Source organism: Drosophila obscura, unplaced genomic scaffold (genome assembly GCF_018151105.1).
Source record: "Drosophila obscura isolate BZ-5 IFL unplaced genomic scaffold, ASM1815110v1 contig_151, whole genome shotgun sequence".
NCBI lineage: Eukaryota > Metazoa > Arthropoda > Insecta > Diptera > Drosophilidae > Drosophila > Drosophila obscura.
In genome coordinates this window covers 940,789-959,356 of record NW_024542737.1, presented here as the reverse complement: position 1 = coordinate 959,356, position 18,568 = coordinate 940,789, and the positions used below count along the sequence as shown (strand labels likewise).

General features: G+C 46.8%; 4 protein-coding genes and 1 pseudogene across 4 annotated transcripts; 3 read left to right on the top strand and 2 right to left on the bottom strand.

Moving 5' to 3' along the window:
• On the top strand, window positions 1-744 carry LOC111075067 (28S ribosomal protein S17, mitochondrial). Its single transcript, XM_022368151.2, has 2 exons — window positions 1-192; window positions 269-744. Exons 1-2 carry the CDS (start codon window positions 85-87, stop codon window positions 626-628), a joined length of 468 nt encoding a protein of 155 aa, XP_022223843.1. The 5' UTR covers window positions 1-84; the 3' UTR covers window positions 629-744.
• On the bottom strand, window positions 724-12,698 carry LOC111075064. Its single transcript, XM_041591786.1, has 9 exons — window positions 12,419-12,698; window positions 7,716-7,797; window positions 4,328-5,804; window positions 3,618-4,257; window positions 3,279-3,550; window positions 1,965-3,204; window positions 1,436-1,902; window positions 1,132-1,357; window positions 724-1,072 (listed from the first exon to the last, which is right to left on the bottom strand). The coding sequence occupies exons 2-9, from the start codon at window positions 7,738-7,740 to the stop codon at window positions 992-994; spliced, it is 4,428 nt and encodes a 1,475-aa protein (XP_041447720.1). The 5' UTR covers window positions 7,741-7,797; window positions 12,419-12,698; the 3' UTR covers window positions 724-991.
• A 950-nt stretch (window positions 12,699-13,648) lies between these two features.
• On the bottom strand, window positions 13,649-15,835 carry LOC111075065 (RNA polymerase II-associated protein 3). Its single transcript, XM_022368149.2, has 6 exons — window positions 15,602-15,835; window positions 15,247-15,527; window positions 14,980-15,188; window positions 14,271-14,908; window positions 13,926-14,211; window positions 13,649-13,856 (listed from the first exon to the last, which is right to left on the bottom strand). Exons 1-6 carry the CDS (start codon window positions 15,755-15,757, stop codon window positions 13,765-13,767), a joined length of 1,662 nt encoding a protein of 553 aa, XP_022223841.1. The 5' UTR covers window positions 15,758-15,835; the 3' UTR covers window positions 13,649-13,764.
• A 198-nt stretch (window positions 15,836-16,033) lies between these two features.
• Window positions 16,034-16,824, top strand: LOC121403863 (annotated as a pseudogene).
• A 91-nt stretch (window positions 16,825-16,915) lies between these two features.
• On the top strand, window positions 16,916-18,392 carry LOC111075089 (xyloside xylosyltransferase 1-like). Its single transcript, XM_022368184.2, has one exon. It carries the CDS (start codon window positions 17,015-17,017, stop codon window positions 18,347-18,349), a length of 1,335 nt encoding a protein of 444 aa, XP_022223876.2. The 5' UTR covers window positions 16,916-17,014; the 3' UTR covers window positions 18,350-18,392.
• The last annotated feature ends 176 nt before the right edge of the window (window positions 18,393-18,568 follow it).

Here is an 18,568-nt window from a genome sequence, read left to right as displayed (position 1 = left end):
CAATCAGCTGCTAGTATCGCCAAAATTGGATTATTTCTTTAACATTTTGTTTATAAATTTGTTTAATTAAACTTGCTCCAAGAGATGTCGAGGCGTGGACTATTGTTGATGGGCCAATGCATGCCCTGCATTAAGCAAAATGCCTCCAAGATACGCATACGCCGCATGGAACTGGACAAGAATCTGAATATGGTTTGTAGCCGCTCTCAGCAAACGAAATGTCGCATGGGATTCGCCTAACTGGCTTCCATTTTTCCCCTTCATTTAGTACTTTAAAAAGGACGACTTTTTCTTTGCCCACGATCCGCAAAAGGTGTGCAAAACCGGCGATGTGGTCCTGATACGTGAGCTTAACGAGCGCATGACCCGCCTCATCACGCATGCTGTTGAAAAAGTGGTCTATCCACTTGGTGACATAACCGATCCCATCACAGGCAAAAAAGTGGTGGTCGGCAAGTACCGCGAGGACATCGAGATGGCCAACGAGCTGTTTGGCAAGTCGGACAAGTCCTTCGACTATGCGAAGGCCCCACCACGTGGCCGGCTCGAGGGCACCAAAGACTTTACCCACGGCGAGACGTACATCAAATACCATGAGGATGGCAAAGATCAGCCCTTTGCCGTCTGATACATATAAGCTTAGGATTCGTTAAGTTTGCAATTAAATAGATGTCTGGATAGTGCCCAGCCTTCCCTCCCAATCAAAGAGCCTGGAATAAAAGATTTCTCTAAATATTTTATTTAAATTGTCGATAATGGATCCTTGCATGTCTTATTTGATTGCTGTCTTTACGTATAAATGTATTCATTTCCACTTCCATGGCCATGGCCATCCATCCATCTGATCAACAGTTTTATTTACGTTTTAAATCGTATTTTCCTAATTTTGGTGCCTTGGCGCACGAACAGGCATTCACATCATATTTTACTCGTAGCATATGCATTTCCGGAGATTCAGATTCAATCCGTGCCAATTAATTTAAATTGTAAACTAATCACAATCTCTTACGATTCTAAAGTTGTACTGGAGTATAGGGTTCGCCAGGTGAGCGTTATCATCGCATAGTTTTTGCTGAAACGATTGACTTGGATGATAATTTGGTCCTTGAATATCTGTCCTGCAACACTCACCTGCTCCAGATCGTGGCTAGCGCGCAGCATAAAGTCGCGCAAGAAGTACCCGTGCTCGGGCATATCGAGGGCCAGGATCAGCTTGTTGTTGCCCAGCTGCTTGATGACTTTCACACCGCTGCTGGCAGGAGCCTCATCGTCCTCGTTGAGTTGCGCATTCGCATTCGCATTGGCCTTGGCCTGATCCTCATCAATGCAGATGGACCACTGCAGCGGCTTGTTCGAGCTGTCAAGGAGAGTAAAACGCAACGCTGTACTTGGGCCCTTTGTCTGGCTCTGAGTCTGACTCTGAATCGCGACTCACTTGAAATGCAGCTCCAGATTGCTGGCCTGGAGATAGCGCGACACTGGGACTATGTAGCTAACGTTCAGGGAGCTTCCCGCACTGGGACAGAACTTCTCCACGTCGATGGTGAGGTTGTATTGGGCTGCCAGGACGCAGCTGAAAACGCTCCAGCAATCCAACTGAATGGGTGGAGGATTAACCTCGGGCCTCGGCAGCTGCTCCACCTGGCTGGATGCTGGCTGTGCATCTGTGTCCTCCGAGAAATGCTTGGCCTGGGCATCCGTTTTGTGGGAGCTCTTTCCGTGGACAAAAGTCGTTGTCTCGTTGCTGGCCGACAACGCTGGTTGTGGGGCCAGAAAATCGGAATCCTGCTCCTGCTCCTGCTCGGCGGACTGCAGATCATCCTCCACATGCTGCTCCTTCACATTGGCGTCCACGTTATCCGGCTGTGTCTTCGGCGACGGTAGCTCTTGGAAGCAAACGGACTGTGGAGGGGCAAATGGAGAGTGTAACCGCGTGACCGTGGGAAGGCTTCTTGCCTTCTTACCTGGCAATTATCGCTGACCGACTCCTCGCCAGTGCATTCCGCCGGCTGGCCAAAGAGCCCCGTCTTGAGGGTCTTGTGCACGATCCAGTCCAGACTGCGCTGATTGGCCGACCGCCTGCCCACGCTGGAGTCCCTGACGCCCGTTTCCGGAAACACGAACCCAAAGAGCGCTGAGATAGGATTGTCCACGGACTCGTTGGTATTGCTCAGATTCTGCAGGTCGAGGGCATCGGCATTCTCATGACCACCGCTGCTGTTGCGGACGGGAGGCGACGCCGGAGGCGGCACGTCCAGGACCTGGGAGAGTGTGCTCTGAGAGGGTTCGGTGCTGACCTTGTTGGTGGTCAGCGCCAGGTTCGCCGTGGGCGGAGACACCGTCTTGTATACGTTGTAGATGACCGCATCCCCAGTGTTCAGCTTGCGAATGGCCTGGCCGACGGATGGCACCCCAACATCGCCGACAGCGTGGGCTACTCCCTCTGCTCCCTCCGAAGTTGGACTGGCTATGGTGCCCACCACCACAATGTGCTCGTCCAGCTTCAGAGCAGACAATGGCTGCTTGCCCCCCACCAGCTGCTGCTGCTGAGCATCAATGTCTATGGAGTTGTTCTCAAAGTCTTGGGGCAGGGAAATGGACTGCGACTGCGACTGGGACTGGCTCTGACTCTGCGTCTGTGGGGGCTTTTCGGATGAGGAGGTGGAGGCGGAGGCGCTCGTTTCATTGCCGCTGGCTGGAGGCGTGGCCCCTGCCCGTGCCCCGTGCACAGCCTGGAGAGCCTTCTGACTGGCCGCCTGCCTCAGAACCTCTTGGGACAGCGGCCACTTGGTCTTCTTGCTGCTGATGGTCTTGTTGCTGAACCTCGGCGCTGATGTCGTGATGCGACTGTGCTTCCCCTGCTGCTGTGGCTGCTGTTGTTGCTGTTGCTGGAGATTCACCTGCGGCTTGGTCATCACGGCGGCCAGCTCCTCGGCCTCATCCTCGCCGGGCCGTGGGCCCGTGGCGGAGGCGGAGGCGGGCGGTCGGGATGTGCTCGTGGCGTACATCAGACTGGGCCAGGCCACGTGCGTCTTGTTCTTGAAGAGTGTGTGCAGGCTGTGCTGGAAGTAGTGGCGGTCGTCCTCGCTCAGGTGCGTGGGCGTGTCCGTGCGGAAGATGTGACTGTTGCCAAAGATCTGGTAGCCGTCCAGCTGCTGCTGCTTGTTGTGCTCCACAAAGTACAGCGTGGACACGGCCGCAAGGCTGCCATCAGATAGGGAAAAATCGGGATTAGCTAGGGCTTAAGCTGTGTCTGGAGGCGTCCCCTTGGTACTTACCAGGCTGCCATCACAATGATCAGCACGAAGATGACAATCTGCAGGGAGCGGCTGGAGCAGATCTCGTAGCCGTCCCGCCGACTGATGTAGGACCTGAGGGCCCCTCTATCTGGGGGGAGCAGGCAACGTGGCTCCAGCAGATCCTTGGCACGCAGTTGGTGGCTATTGTGGCTGTTGTTGGCCCGCTCCAGATGCTCGATGCGCGTCTCCAGGGACCCAGTGACCTTGCACAGCTCCTTGACGGCCCCAATGTTCTCCATGAGAATGCGGTCCTGTCAGGGGAATCGTGGGTAAAGGAATGGAGTCGGCTATATATGGAATCGGTAGTATAGTCCTCACCTTGTTGACCAGCAGAAAATTCTCGATGACATCGCCATTGGGCAGGACAACGCTGCCAGCCTCTTGGACCGCATCTGGTATCACCTCGCGCAACTCCTGGGCAATGACGCCAGTGTCGACGATCTCCCGCGTGTCGCTCTTCCGCCGCAGGCCCGAGTGGAGGGCGTACTCGGGCTCGTAGCGATAGCGGACGATGCGGATCTTCTGGAGGTTGCGCAGCTGCACCGAGGTGTCCAGCTCGCCGATCTCCTGCTTGGCGCGGCTGTCGCTGGGCTGGACAATGTGGCCGGAGACCTTCAGGTTGCCATGCACCACGAGACTCTCGTCCGGGCGGTCCGTGTTGATGCCCACGCGGCCCGCATGGAAGATCGACTCCTGGGTGAGGCCGCGCTGCCAGCACAGATCCACGTCGGACTCGAATTGGCCGGGATTGGAGGCGCGCACGATGATCCGCTCGCTGCCATGGCTCATCACCGGAAAGTTGCCCGATATGGTGTGCACATGGAGGCCCACCACCAGCTGGAAGAATCGCTGCTCCGGATTGGGGCGCCCCTTCTTGCGCATATTGTTGTTGGTCGTCTCGGAGAAGTGCAGCCGGCCAACGGTGATCTTGCTGACGATATGCTTCTGGAGATCGATCCTGCGCAAGGGGATTACATATATATTACTCTATGGCGGCGGCGGGAGCTATATTCGTGGCGGATACTCACGGAACTGGATAGAATGGCTTCTTGGAGCGATCCGACTGGCTCTGCTCCACGCGTATGGTCTGGTTGGGCGCCTCGAACTTGACGCCGTAGAAATGCAAGTGAAAGGATTTGATTTTCTCAAAGCCGGACGGGGTCTTCACAAATTTGGCATCGCCCTGGAGTCGGGCATGGCAAGTAACCTGAAAGTGGTTCTTCTTCTGGCACACGTACGCGTCGTCCGAGACGCTGAAGTTGAATCCCTTGTCCGCATCGACGCGGTAGTAGATCACGGACAGCTCCTGCAGGCTCTGGTCGAACAGCTTGTGCCAGTTCTCCGGCTGGAAGGCATTGAAGCGGATGCACTGCGTCTGGGCGGGATCCCCGGCCTCGCTGCCCGACCCCGAACCGGACCCCCCGGCCGTCTGTCCGTCCAGGCTGTTGTCCGCCTGCGAGTGGATGCCGGACAGGGCCGGCGACACCGAGGCGGAGCAGTGTGAGTGGGCAGGTGTCTTGGCCAGGTCGCTGCCTGCCTCATGGCTGTTACTGTTGCTGTTGCTGTGGCTATGGCTCAGGGAGTGATGGGAGGCGCGCAGGGGACTCATCACCAGACCTGCATCCACCTTGGCCGTGGGCGCAAACTCCGGGCAATCCAGCGTAGTGGACATCTTCCGCTTGCGGGACAGCGAGTGCACGGGTGTGGAGGGTGCCGAGGTGCGGTTCAGCGACAGCTGGCTGGTCCCAATCACCTGCACCCGGTCGCCGAGTCCCAGCGAGGAGGTCAACGTGCAGGTGGAGAGATTCTGGTAGCTGCCAGCACCATAAATGCCATGGCCTGGACCCGGCTCTGGCCCATTCTCGTAGTGCTGGTAGATCATTTGCTGCTGGCCCATTTCCGGATGTTGCTGCAACTGCACCTGCTGCTGCTGCTGCTGCTGCTGCAACTGGTGGTGCAGCATCTGTTGCTGCTCGTTGATGGGCTGCTGGCACAGCAGGCTATTGGGATTCATGATCAGCCCTGCCTCGTGCTTGACCCTCACATCCGCCTGTGGCGTCGCAAAGTTATGCCCAGCGATGCCTAGCTGCTGTTGTTGCTGTTGCTGTTGCTGCTGCTGCTGCTGATGCGACACGTACTGCATGTCTGTCTGCAGCATGCTGCCCGGCTGCGAGTGCACCATTGGCCCCAGATTCGAATAGATGAGATGGTCCCCGCGTCCCGGCAGCATACCCAGGCCATGCGTCTCATTCAGCGGACTGTAGGCCGGCTCGGAGCCCGAGTCGGGTGGACTCTCCGGCAGATGGCCATGGACATGGGGCGTGCTGCTCAGGCTCATGGGCGGGGGTGTGTGTGGCGAGTCCATTTTGGTGGCGGCAGCTGCTCCGAGCACGTCATTGCCTCCGGGCTGGGCGCTGCTGTCCTCGAGGCCTCCCACTCCGGCAGTGACCTGCATGAACAGGTCCAAGGCATAGTTGTCGATTCCATCCAGTAGGTCTTGCCGAGCTGCACGAGGAATGCAGGAAGGATACAGATTTAGTATTTAATGTTGCTAGCTGTCTGTGGGATAAATGGTTTCCAAAATACTTTGAAAGAGATTTATTTGGAATTGAAATGTCGCAGTCTTTGCCTCGTGTGGCGGGGGCGTAAACCGCAGCACAGCACAGATAGTAATTCCATTTAAATGTATTCAGAATTCGTGGCTTTACGATAAGAAGACAGACAGACAGACAGACAGTCAGACAGACCCTGGGTAATTCTCGCTCTGTTTGATCGATATGAATATCCAAGGAGTAATGCGATGCCGTTGACGTGCCAAATAAATTTGTTGTGTAATTTATGCAGAAATACGAAATACCAAAGGGACCAGAACGAACATCATAACTATTACCATTACCATTCAGTGCCTTGGGATAGTCCATAATTAATTATTTTGGGCTGCTTCGTATAGTATCTATTTAATCTGAGCGCTCTCAGCTCTCGTTGCTTGGCCCAAAACGAACGGCACTGCACTGATGGCCAAGTTAAGAGCAGCAGACAGGCAGCCAGGCAGGCAGGCAGCAGCCAATGTGGCAGCGCCGGGGGCAGCATCCATGGAAACAAATTAATTTTTGTGTTGAGTTGAGTTTGTGTTAGTTATTCTGCTCGATCCGATGCTGCCGCTGCATCTCCGAAAACAATTATCTAACGCACGTTTGAGCGAGCAGGCGGTTGATGCACTCTTCACTCTTCGCTGAGCAGTGAAAATGCATCGCAAAAACGGAGGGCGGAGGGAGGAGAAGGAGGAATTTTTCAAAAAAAATAAAACCCGGCCTACGAATCGGTATACGAGTAGTAAACAAAATAATAAAAGTAACAATCGAAAGCGAAAATTCAAGTAATGAAATCCAAAGTCACGACAAAACAGAAACAATTGAGGAATACCCTGGCAGATTGATTGTTCCTATAACAGCTACATATATGATATATTCATAAGATTTTCCATGGTCCACGAATAATCAAATGTAGATGACATCGATCTATGAATGTATGCCATTCGATTATTTAATAATCTTTGAATATATTTTATGTGCTTTATATTAAATTACTTGTATTTGAAAATTCGTTTCTATACATTTATCCTATTTCATTTCCCTATTGTTGTGATTAAAAACCGACTTTTTATTATCTATGAATAAAGTTAGCTTTAAAAACAGACAAACAACTCATAATACCCTCTGCAGGGTAGGGGTAATAAAGAGAAATAAAAGAAATAAAAAGAAAAAACAGCCGCCACTCGTGCATCAAATATAATTAAATCGTTTTGTTTATGCAATTGTATTCTTTGATGGCAAACAAATAATATTTTATTTGCACAAATGCATTGCCAGTAATCACACTGAAAAACTGTTTCCACTCCACTCGAGTGCGAGTGTGTTCGGTTTTATAATTACACGAGTTTTATTTGCTTTGTACGTGTATTATTGTTATTCTATCGTGTTTTTCTTTTGGTCACGTCGAGCGTCGGTAGAGCATATCTGAGCACTGACAGAGCACAGGTAACATCATGAGCAGTGTGCAAATATTTGAGTGCTGCGAGTCCTGCGACTCGGCGGACAAATATTGATCAAACAAGTTTGCTCGTTTCGTGCCGCACAGAAGTGGCATGCACATCCAACCCCTCCCCTCTCGCAGCACACGCTAGGCGTACGGGGAATACTAATATTCATCGGAATCCAAATATCAAACATATTTCCCAATTGTCTTTGCCACGGACGCGGGAGAGGGGATGGCCTGGTACCCATGGGTGTCTATTTTTGGACGCCCCAAGGGGAAGGACGGGAGGCCAACCTTCAATGGGGCCACCAGCAAGGACCCCATTTGAATTTGAATTTGCTTTCTCTGTAGCTTATCTGGTAATTAAATTTGTATACTCACAAAAATCCGAGAAATCAAAGTCCATGTTCGAGTAACTTCAGAAGCATCGCATCCTCATATGTCCATGTGGCTACAGCATGATCTACAAAGGCAAATAGGAAGAGTAGGAATACAATAGGAGATGCCTATGGCCACCTTGAATTACAAACTCTGCTGTTTGCTGGAAATACTCGTAAATGCACTTTTCCCTATGCCATCGTATCGTTTCGTATCAATTAAGCAGAAGAGCCAACCAAAGCCAAAGCCAAAGCCAAGCCGAGTCAAGTTGTTTGACTAGTATTTCTCAGTGAGTTCCCAGGAAAATCCATAGACTTGGGTGTTGGGTGCAGTGGGTTTTTTCTCGACAAGTATTAATAGGAGTCGACTGTGGCTTGTTTGTGGCTATTTTTATTATATGCTTTGGCTGCAACTGTGGAACTGTGTACATTTGCAAGTTTTAGCTCATTGCTGTCTGGCGATAAGCAATGCTAAATGACGTCCCAAATCAAATTCCGCCACATATGCTCATTCATATATACATACATATGTATGTATGTACATACTCATGGTATGATATCTCTTTCCAAGTCTGCGTTTAGTACAACGCAAAAAGCAAAAAAAAAAGGAGAAAAAAACACACACAGAAATGCTCTCAGATAAAGATAAATGAATTTCGCTTCCAACTGGAACTTGTGCGATGTCTGAGCCAGCAACAGATTTATCAGCTCTGAGTGGGGGTCGGGTCACAAAATAATAATATAATTCCGCGACTAAGAGTATTACATATATTCTGTGCAGCACGAACTAATTTGCATTAAATCCCCAACGACACGTGGCTCCTTTAGCTTCAACGACATCTAATAAACAAATTGAATGATTAATGGCATAAGCATAAAACAAGCATAAAACAAGGAAAGGTATTTAGTCTATGCTTTGCATCTGCGACGCTCCTAAGTATGCAATAAAATTAATGCGTGCCGCACACACACACGGCGTATGCTTAACGATTCACAGAAATCAAATTAAAATGCATAAAAAATAAATAATCTAATACGTTTTCTAAGTAATGCCTGATGAGAGTTTTTTTTTAGTTTCCTGCCTCTGCCGCTGCCTCTATCGCTGCCGTTGCCTCTGGCATTGCTCTGCCTTAATTGTATCTAAATAAATGACTTGTTTATGTTTAATGAGAGATCGGCAGACTTGTTTCTTGCGTGCAGCACACCGCAGCTCTTTTCTTCACATTTCCCAAGAAACTGCTCAAAGCGGTTTGGAATCCAGACTTTGACTCTTTCTGTTTGTGTATTAATACCCCTCTTGGTGATTGTACACCGGATAGGGTGGTGATATATTGGTATATATATTGGTATCTACATATATCTTGGATTGTGTAACTATTCGAACTATATTTGATATTTCCGTGACTAGCAGCTGATTATTTCGGATATCTTGTAGTCCGAATACGAATGTAGTCCCGACCTGATTGACTGAGTTCTTACTCGTCTCTTACGTCTTCTCATTGCATTGTTGTTTTGTCGCAATGAATTTGATTGAATTAACGCTTTGTATCTCCTGGGGGCTGCCTGCTCTCGCGGCTCACACAGATAAATAACAGAACAGAACAGAACGAAACGAAACGTTTCCTCTTATAATAATATAATGAAAACTCAAGTGATTTGATTTAGTTGGATCGCAGATCCACAGCAGCAGAAGCAGCAGGCGGCAGCAAAAATTAACCAACCGAAAGCAGAGTCGAGTCGAGTCTTGTCATGTCATGACGAGAGTTTCACTTGATGAAACCTGTAGTCGGTGGTCGTTGGTCGTTGGTCGGTGGCTATTGATTGTTGTTTCTGTCATTAAGTCGGAAGTCAGAGGCGCCATGATATGAGTATGGTGCGGCCAGGCTTCAGAGGCGGCAAATGGCAAACATATATCTCATACCATATCAATAGCAGCGTCGTAGTCGGTCTTCTTTGGCCCGACCTGGCCTCATCCTCATCCTTGAACCATCGCAAAGACATTGGCTTTCGCATTTGAATGGCCATTTGGCCGCGGCATTTGGCGTTTTATTAGCATTTTAATAAATACACAGCAGCCGCTGGAGCAACAAATAGACGTAGTACGTAGTACTACTCCTATATGACATCTCTCTCGCGCCTCGCTTTCAAATGGCGTGCAAAAAATAAAACACGATACGAAAATGCCAAAGCCAAAGCCAATTGCATGTAATGTACTGGGGAGGACAGGGGCTGGGCAGGCAGCATCAAATTAAGTTATAAATGTATGTAAAAATATAAGCTTTATTTTTTTTTGGTGTGGTGCTAATTGTGGGGCAGCGGGATGGGATGGGATTTACTCTGCCAACAAGTCAATTACACTTGGGAGCAACTCTCGAATTGTTTGGATTCGGATTTGTGGCCCAAACAGTAGTAGAAGTGCCAGCAGCAGTCCCATGACTTTGATTCCAGCCCCCCAGCCGGAGTTTAGACATCAAATGTCTCTGCCAAAGGCGTCAGCAGCAGCAGCAGACAATTATCAATCGAATTAGCAGGTGGTGTCTAAATAATTTGCCCAATATCAAGTCAGGGGGTAATGGATGCCAAAAAAATACGAGTATTTCACAAGACTCGAACCGAAACTCTTATGGCTCTCTCGGATACTGAATCATTCAAAGAGTGCATTATGTTTGAAACAAGCTCAATGGTATTCCATAATTTAATTAAATATAAATTGAATGTCGATTTTAATATTAAGCTTATCTCCGATTAACATTCTCCAGCTAAATTGTGGCTTAAATGATTCATAAAAATTGCAAATCTAACGGATGGCAGAAAAGAAAGTCAGCTTGGTTCCAATCAATGGAATATTCCATTTTGTTATTGATCACATACACATACACATACACATACTCGTATTTAGCATCTTTCGAGCCGCAGCTAAACAAACGGATCTAAAGTCGCCAGAGCACCCGCCCCCACCGCACCCACCAACACATGGACCACACCACTGTCCGTCGATTAGCAACAAAATAAACTATGCTAAACAGATTTCAGCCACCGAGCTTCGGAGGAGGTCCACTCCACCCCGAGCCTCATCTTCTTCTGTATCTGTGTCTGCCCATCTAGATTGTTATTTATAAGTATCTTGATTTATCTACATATCTACGTGCGAGTGTGTGTGTGGTGTGTGTGTAAGTGTGTACGGTATTTGTATACACTTGCAGAGGGTATTACGATTATGAGCAGAAGCAAAGAAGTTCCGACCTGCAGACCTATTATAGACATATCTGACTGAAACCCTGCTCTGATCATTCGATTTGCTGCATGTTTATCACTTCATTATATACTATAGTAGCTGACGTATCTGTGAGAATAACATTGCTGCTGCTGAAGGAATACATTAAAATATTTTTAGTTTTGATGGATTCAATCAAAATCATAAAGAACGATGGATCTGCAAGCGTATCAAACGCTTTGGGCCCCTTAAGCTGGCCTTATTTTCTTAGCTTTAACGTACACATCTGCTCAAGGGGGGGGGTGGTGGTGGAGTGTATTGTGGGGTTAGAGCGGGAGCGGGAGCCGCTGCTGTTGCTGTTGCGGTGCTTGAAACTCAACCAACCGGTTGACTTTTATGTCTTTGCTGATTTTTGCCGTAGCTTTGTTTTTGCTGCTGTCTTGATGATGCTGCTTTTGAGCGTCTTTTTGGGCTATGGGACAGACACGTTTTACTTTTATTTTTGTTTTTTTTTTTTAGCGCTTGGCACAGGCTGTGACGGACGAGCCGCCATCTCATCCAATCCCAGCGATGAGGCGGAGCTCGCGCAGACAAGAGGGCACACCAAACCAAACGACACAACAAAAGAGCGAAGCCGCTAACCAAGTTAACAAACTGGCCAAGATCATAGGAATCCGGACTCAATGTCGTGTCTGGGCCGTAATTTAGATGAGAGCCAAAAGCAAACATCAATCGCTTCCCAGATGAAGATGTGCAGGCACCCCTCGGGGCGCAATACGAGACAGCCCCCCAAAAAAATGTATAAAAAACAACAACATCTACATTCGAGTATGTGTGTGTATTTCTGCCGCATTCCTTGGCTACGATACGCCGATGACACAGCTCTATTGATCACTGACTGAATGGAAGCTTGGAAGGGCTTATAGCAGGCGTCACTATGCGTATAGTTTTCCACCGGGTCAGTGGGTGGGAAAGTCTATTGTTATCCTGATTATTTGCCCATCTGACAAGATTTTTCGGCTATAAAAACAAACATGGCTGGCTCTCCCATGCGTGTCTATGTCTCTTTGCTGTGTGTGTCTGTGTGTGTTTTTACTGCTTTTCGATTACTAATACTGTTACTCGTGTACACCTGCTCCAGAGGCAGTGAAATCGGTTTTGCTTTGAGTCGTTTTTCCACATGTTTTACTTCTCTGAGATTATTCGGAAATTTGCGTAATTTCCAGTTTTTCACAAGCACAATGGATGGATATTTGCATGCACTTATTATATTTGTATTTTATTAAACATTACGGTATCTTTCCATACTCATATATACATATGTAAATATGTACATATGTATATATTTATGTGTTATCATTGCGCGGGGGCGTATTTCGCTTATTTCGCCTAATACGTTAGTTTAAGTTCGTTTTAGCTCTCAAGCTGCCTTTTAAAATTAGTTACACACACACACACACACTTATATGTATACATACATAGCAGGCACTTACACTTGCACGAATTGCCGTTACTTTGATTCTTGACGAATTTGTTGTTGCACTTTTTTCGTTCTATTTAGTTTGTGTCGCCGCTGCTGATGTTTCACGCTTCGTATACTCGATGCGAATGTTAACTAAGATCGCGTTTTATTTTGTTCTCTTTTCGTTTCTCCGTGTCGGTTTCTGTTGCTGTGATTTTTCTGTATTATTTTCGCCCGATCCGCTGGAGACGAGCCGACAATATATCTAAATACGTTGAAGTGTCCGAACCAACTGGTTGATCGTGTGCTGCGCTCTGAAGCAGTACGTTCTCTCTTCCACAACCGAATGAATCTCTCTCTGCTCAATGAAGCTTGGCTTTGGAGTTGCCACTGCGTTGGCATTTGAATATATGAAATAAAATTGGTCAATCATTCATCTCCCTGAATGCCAACGAAATCTTTTTGGGATTTGGTTTAGATGTAAAATTATATTTTCATTAATTACTTAAGCCCGCAAAGTTGTTGAATTGATTTGTAACGTCTTTTCAGCCTTCGACAACTCTGCTGGGCTCTCTCTCTCTCTCTGTGTCTCTCGTGGCGAGGAATTGATAGATCGCAGCCAGGCCAGCGTTTGTTAAGAAAAAAATGTAAATTAAATTATAACTAGCGGAGGCAACAATGGGCTTAAGTAAAACCCGGCCCCTGCGCTTACTGCAACGTAGGCTCTCACGCAATTAGCCTTCCCCCCGGTTCCCGCCAGCCACAGCCGGCTTAAATTACATCTCCCAGTGGTGCTCCGTGTTTTGTTTTTTTCTTGGCGCGGGTGTCGCTGTAATGATATGATACGTGCGAGCGTGTGAGTGTATGTGTGTGTGTGTGTGTGTGTGGGTGATGGGCAGAGGAACAGAACCCATCAACGCCGCCCGTTTTCAACTTAACATCATTTAATGGAGTTGTTGTTCCTTCGCGAGTCCGTCTCGCAGATTGAATTAATACGCTGATTTATGTAAATTACACTAATTCGGATTACTCAATTTGTTATTCAATATTCATGGCCTGCCAGGCCTCAGAGATCTGTCCCAAGAATCGTTTTATATTTTTCCAAATGGTTTTTTTGTTGTTTGCTATCAGCAAACATACCCGTATAAAAACCATCTACAATAGCACGTGATTCATTTTTTTCTGTGTGAGGAAATCCCCCTTTATATCTAGCGCATCTAATTTCCGTAACAACGAAGAGTACTTTAATCGCGGGTTGCTTTTTTTTAACATTTTAAAACTTGTATTTGTACATTCTTTCTTTTTATATTAGTTTGAGCAAACCATTTTGAAAAAAATACATAAATAAGTACACTGAAACTCGTATTCTTAGGTATTTTAATCCACACCATATGCCCTGACGAGCTTCTCCAATACTTGCGGATTCTTCTTGGGCCAATTCTTTATCTTATTCAGTATAGACGACACCACTGTGAATACACAAAAACCAGACATTAATTGAGAGATTCGTAAAGAATGACCATAAATAAGTAAGTTACTTTTCTTCTCCTCAGCTGACATGAGCATGGCCAAAATGGGGAACTCGTCATTTTTGCTAATCTCCAGTAGGACACATGCCGTTGTGGGCTCTTTTTCCGGCACATAGTAGTCCTGAACGGTGCACAACAAATCATTGAATGTGTCCGAATCGAAACCGGCACCAAGAATTTTGCAAAGATTTTTTATATCTATAGATTTTAAGTACTGATATTTCTGCGTTGCAGATAGCTCCTTCCAGGTTATGTAGAATTGGGCTGTACCCGATGGGGCTGGCGGCAGTGCTCGCTGTAATAATATTGAAAGTGAAACAAACATTTTTTATACGAAAATCATATTCAGCTTACCTCAACGGGAGGGGTTCCTCCAACCTTGTTGGAGCCAGATTCGATCTTGGGTTTATTTTCTTGTTCTTTGCTTGATGTTTTTGATGAATTTAGAGGAGCATCAATCGTATTTTTAGACACTTGTGAATCTTTGCTTGTGGTTTGGGATGGTTTGACTTCAGTCACTGGATTTTTGTTAAGATTTTTGGATATTTGTTGATGGTTAGCAGACTGTTTAGCTTCCTTCACCGCATCTGCCACGGTCTGTTTGGCATCATTGCTTGGATTTTGGGATATCTTTATAGGAGCAGCAGACGCATCTTTTTTTATGTTTTGGTTTTGCTTTACACATAAAGCAGGCGGTTCAGAATCAACAGATTCCCCAATGGGCGTTGCTGTGGGTGGATTTGGGGTTGTCTTCAAGTCCTCCTTTTTAATCTCTTTGTATGGGCCGCAATAACTGTTGAAGATTTTGTCAATGTCATCGTCTGAGATGCGTAATGGCTTTGCCTCATCAGTGGAGGGTCTGGGCGATACAATATCTGTAATGGTCACTCGACGCATCGATTGCTTCGAGCGTTTGTAAACCGGCTTCTCGATCGGCAATATGTCAATTAGGTCAGGGCGATCTGCGCTAAAATTGGGACCGTTTTTTGTGGCTGAAAATAAATATTGATAAGCCATTAATAAACATTATTTAGACACTTGATTCCCTTTCAGTTCCCCCTACCATTTTTACGTAGGCGCTCGTTTATGCGAACCAAACTTTGTTTGCCCTCTATGTTTTTGGGATCAATGGCCAGCACTGTTGTGCAATCCTTCAGCGCTTCCATGTTGTTGCCAAGGGATTCATTCGCCTGCATCCGTCTGTAATAGGCTTTCACGCAGAGCTTGTCTAGGCTAATGGCAGCCTCACAATCGTCCACGCAACAGTCAAACCTGTCGCAATAAAATGGGTTAGTGCTGGAACGCTCTACACCACATGACCCCATCTTACCGCTCCTGCTTGAGGTAGCACAGGGCTCTATTAATGAAGTAGACTGGATCGTAGGGATAGGCCTCCACGGCTTCTGTATACGCCTCGATGGCTCTGTCGTAGTCGCCCTGCTTAACATAGTTATTGCCGCGGTCCTTTATGTCGTTGGCCTTCTTGTGCTGCCGAGCCACCGGATCCCCCGGCGGATCTTTCTTCTCTGTTGGAGTATCGGCCGCAGAACTACTGGCGCTCTGCTGCTCAGTTTGTCCAGATTTCTGGACATGACTGCGCACTGGCATTTTCTGCAACAGAGGAGAACATAAAAACAATATTAATGTGAATGCATGCGAGTGTGAGTCTGCACATTTGAGCTTACAATATTGGCGGCAGCGGCGGCTGGTGCCTTCTTCAGTTCCATCTCTTGGTTTTTTATGTCCTTCTCCCACGAGTATAAATCTTTCAACGAGCTTTGTAACTCCTTGGCATTCTGACGCACCTGGCGTTGCATTTCAAAGGCCTTTTCTGCGCTCATTTCAATTTATATTTTAGCTTTTTCTAATTGTTAAACGAAATTTTTGTTATTTTTGTTGCTGCCAGTGTGACCGCGGAATTATCGTTCAAATATACCGTCGGACTGTCAGAAAAATACCGTAAATATACAGTGGACAAAACCAAGTTTAAACATCGATATTTCAATTGTTTTTTCATTGATAGTTTCATTGATACCGATAACTCGTTTCATTATTTCATTGATAATTTCATTATTTTCATTGATAACGATAACTGCGTTTCATTATTTCATTGATAATTTCATTATTTTTTCTTTGATAGAGTGAGGGCGGAGGGGCGGAGGGGCGGAGGAAATGCCCAACGCCACAGTCTGGCTATGATTGGGCTGAATTATATTCTGGCAGCCAACACAATGAAGCCTCTGCTCCACGTCTGGCCCTTTCTCCAGATGGCGCGTACCTGGCCGCATGCTGAGCACCCTCTCTGGATCTCACCTTCTCAGTTGCACCGCTGGACAATGGCAGCCAGGAGGGCAGTGAGGCTCCTACCTATACACAGTGTCCCTAGACCGCTGCTGCAACGTATATGACTTGAGCGGTGGCATCATGCTCCTCAGCATTGTGTTCCCAAGGCGTTTGTGTTTCACAATTGGCGAGCGCCACGGATGAAGGTGAGTGACTCCAATAAAAATGACATGGTTAATCATGGTTGTTTACAGGAATACCACCTGGAGGAGGACGAGACTCAGGCCTTTTGGCGGTGAGGATAAGCAAGTCTGCGTTCGGGATGTTGCGAGTCGGCAGCTCATGAAGAGTATTCCCCAGAACGGCGTGATCACCAATTTGAGAATCCGTCTTCTCAGTCCCGGCATTTTCCAGCCGCAACACAAGCAGCCACAATTATTCGCAGACAGTCTGAAGCGTATGATCAGCCCTCCGGATCTCAATGATTACATTGAGTTGTTCGTCACCAAGGAGTACCCCAAAGAACGTGGCAGCTCGTAAATCTGTGCGACGATGACGATGCTATTGACTTTGACGAGGAGACGTTGGAGTTAACTGAACAATCTCCCAAAGTTGCAGATGTGCCTTCAGCGGACGTTGGCGAAGTTGATTGTGATAATATTGAAGAGGAAGACTATGAGGCCCATTCCAATGCCCCTGCATTACAGGAACTTATCGCCAAAACGAAAACGTCAAGGCTCCGCCGGAGAGAAATCGCAAGAAAGCTCGCAGGAGCTAGGCCTGTGCTCCACCCTTTTGTTTACTTAGACGTTAGCATGTATGGTATGCTGAAGTGCAAGTCGCAGTTAATGGAGGAGCAGGAAAATGTGACATTAATCATCAATCGTCGAAATTCTGTTCGCCCCAAACCAAAGAGCTGGACGTGGAACGTACTTCGGTGCAGATGGCAGAAGAAATTAGTGCTGTTGCTGATACTAATTTGTATGTGTGTTCTTATTATTTACGCCAACACGCATGTATTAGTTCGGGGAAACATACTATCAGCATTTCTTTCGAGCCGCCTTAACAAATTATCACACATTGAAAACCAAGAGACAAAATATTCCGATGCCCAAAAAACAACGACGGTCCTTCAGCAACAGCCCATCTTGAAGCCTATCCACTATTTGCTGAACTTTTCCTCCCCGCAGCTGGAACTGGGCGCACAGTTGAATCACCTTTCTTCGGACTATAATATATTTATAATTTATACCAAAGAAAACTACCATCTAAACCTAAAACTCGATCTGTTTGCACACAGTCTGCTTAAGCACACGAGTGCCCAACTCCATCTACATGTAATCACCGACAAAGAGAGCTCCAGCTCCGTGATGGAGATCCTTCAACGGCAAATTCGAAGATTCCGATTTGGATTTGGATTGATATATACGATGTATGACGTCAAAGTCTGCTCTACCATAATAGAGGATATAGCTGCCAAGTTGTCGCCATACTTCAGCTCAGGGCCCAACTCTTATTATAGCGACTCGCTGTTTTTTTTGTCCCTCGGGTTGCATAGAATCGCCGATGCAAGCTTAAACAGAGTCATTCTGCTTGATTGTGATATAGTCTTCCGTTCTGATGTTCGGTTACTCTTCAATGAATTTGATCACTTTCTGCCGCATCAACTCTATGGACTGGCGCCGGAACTTACTCCAGTTTACCGACATATCCTCTACCGTTACCGCGTACGTTTTCCAAAATCTGGCTTTGGCAACCCATATTATCCAATTAACCACGAAATGGGAAATCAACACAATCGCAACAACCATGAGCGCCATGGTTATCCGGGTCTGAACTCTGGAGTCGTACTGCTGCTTTTAGATCGCATAAGGAGCTCAAAATCATACCTGGAAAAGCTTACAAACTCTGAAGTGCAGACGCTGGTCGCCAAATATTCCTTCAAGGGTCATTTGGGAGACCAAGATTTTTTCACCTTGCTGGGATACGAGTACCCCAACTTGATATATAGATTAGATTGCGTGTGGAATAGGCAGCTTTGCACTTGGTGGAAAGATCATGGATATAGTGACATATTTGACGCATATTTTCGCTGCGATGGCAATATCAAAATGTATCATGGCAATTGTAATACACGAATTCCAGAATAAATAGTTTACAAATTGTTATAGCAATATAAAGAGGTTGCGTTTTTGTATTAAAGGATATATTTATGGCCACTCTACTATGCAGTACAATGTTTGTATATAAATTTCTAGACCATCCATATGAGCATGAAATGATAAGTAAACGGCTTTTTTTACAACAAAACGATTCTTTATTGCAACAGGAAAAAAATAGGTGAGTGATTGACGCATTGATATGGATTT

Excerpts from the sequence above, each read along its gene's own strand:
- LOC111075089 (XM_022368184.2), top strand. The coding sequence starts at position 17,015 with ATGTATGGTATGCTGAAGTGCAAGTCGCAGTTAATGGAGGAGCAGGAA.
- LOC111075064 (XM_041591786.1), bottom strand. The coding sequence starts at position 7,740 with ATGGACTTTGATTTCTCGGATTTTT. Across the intron at positions 5,805-7,715 it reads CTTTGATTTCTCGGATTTTT|CTCGGCAAGACCTACTGGAT; the intron begins GTGAGTATACAA and ends TTCCTCGTGCAG. Across the intron at positions 3,205-3,278 it reads ATCATTGTGATGGCAGCCTG|CCTTGCGGCCGTGTCCACGC; the intron begins GTAAGTACCAAG and ends ATCTGATGGCAG.
- LOC111075067 (XM_022368151.2), top strand. The coding sequence starts at position 85 with ATGTCGAGGCGTGGACTATTGTTGATGGGCCAATGCATGCCCTGCATT. Across the intron at positions 193-268 it reads TGGACAAGAATCTGAATATG|TACTTTAAAAAGGACGACTT; the intron begins GTTTGTAGCCGC and ends CCCTTCATTTAG.
- LOC111075065 (XM_022368149.2), bottom strand. The coding sequence starts at position 15,757 with ATGAGCGCAGAAAAGGCCTTTGAAATGCAACGCCAGGTGCGTCAGAAT. Across the intron at positions 15,528-15,601 it reads CCGCCGCTGCCGCCAATATT|AAAATGCCAGTGCGCAGTCA; the intron begins GTAAGCTCAAAT and ends CCTCTGTTGCAG. Across the intron at positions 14,909-14,979 it reads CGAGCGCCTACGTAAAAATG|CCACAAAAAACGGTCCCAAT; the intron begins GTAGGGGGAACT and ends ATTTATTTTCAG.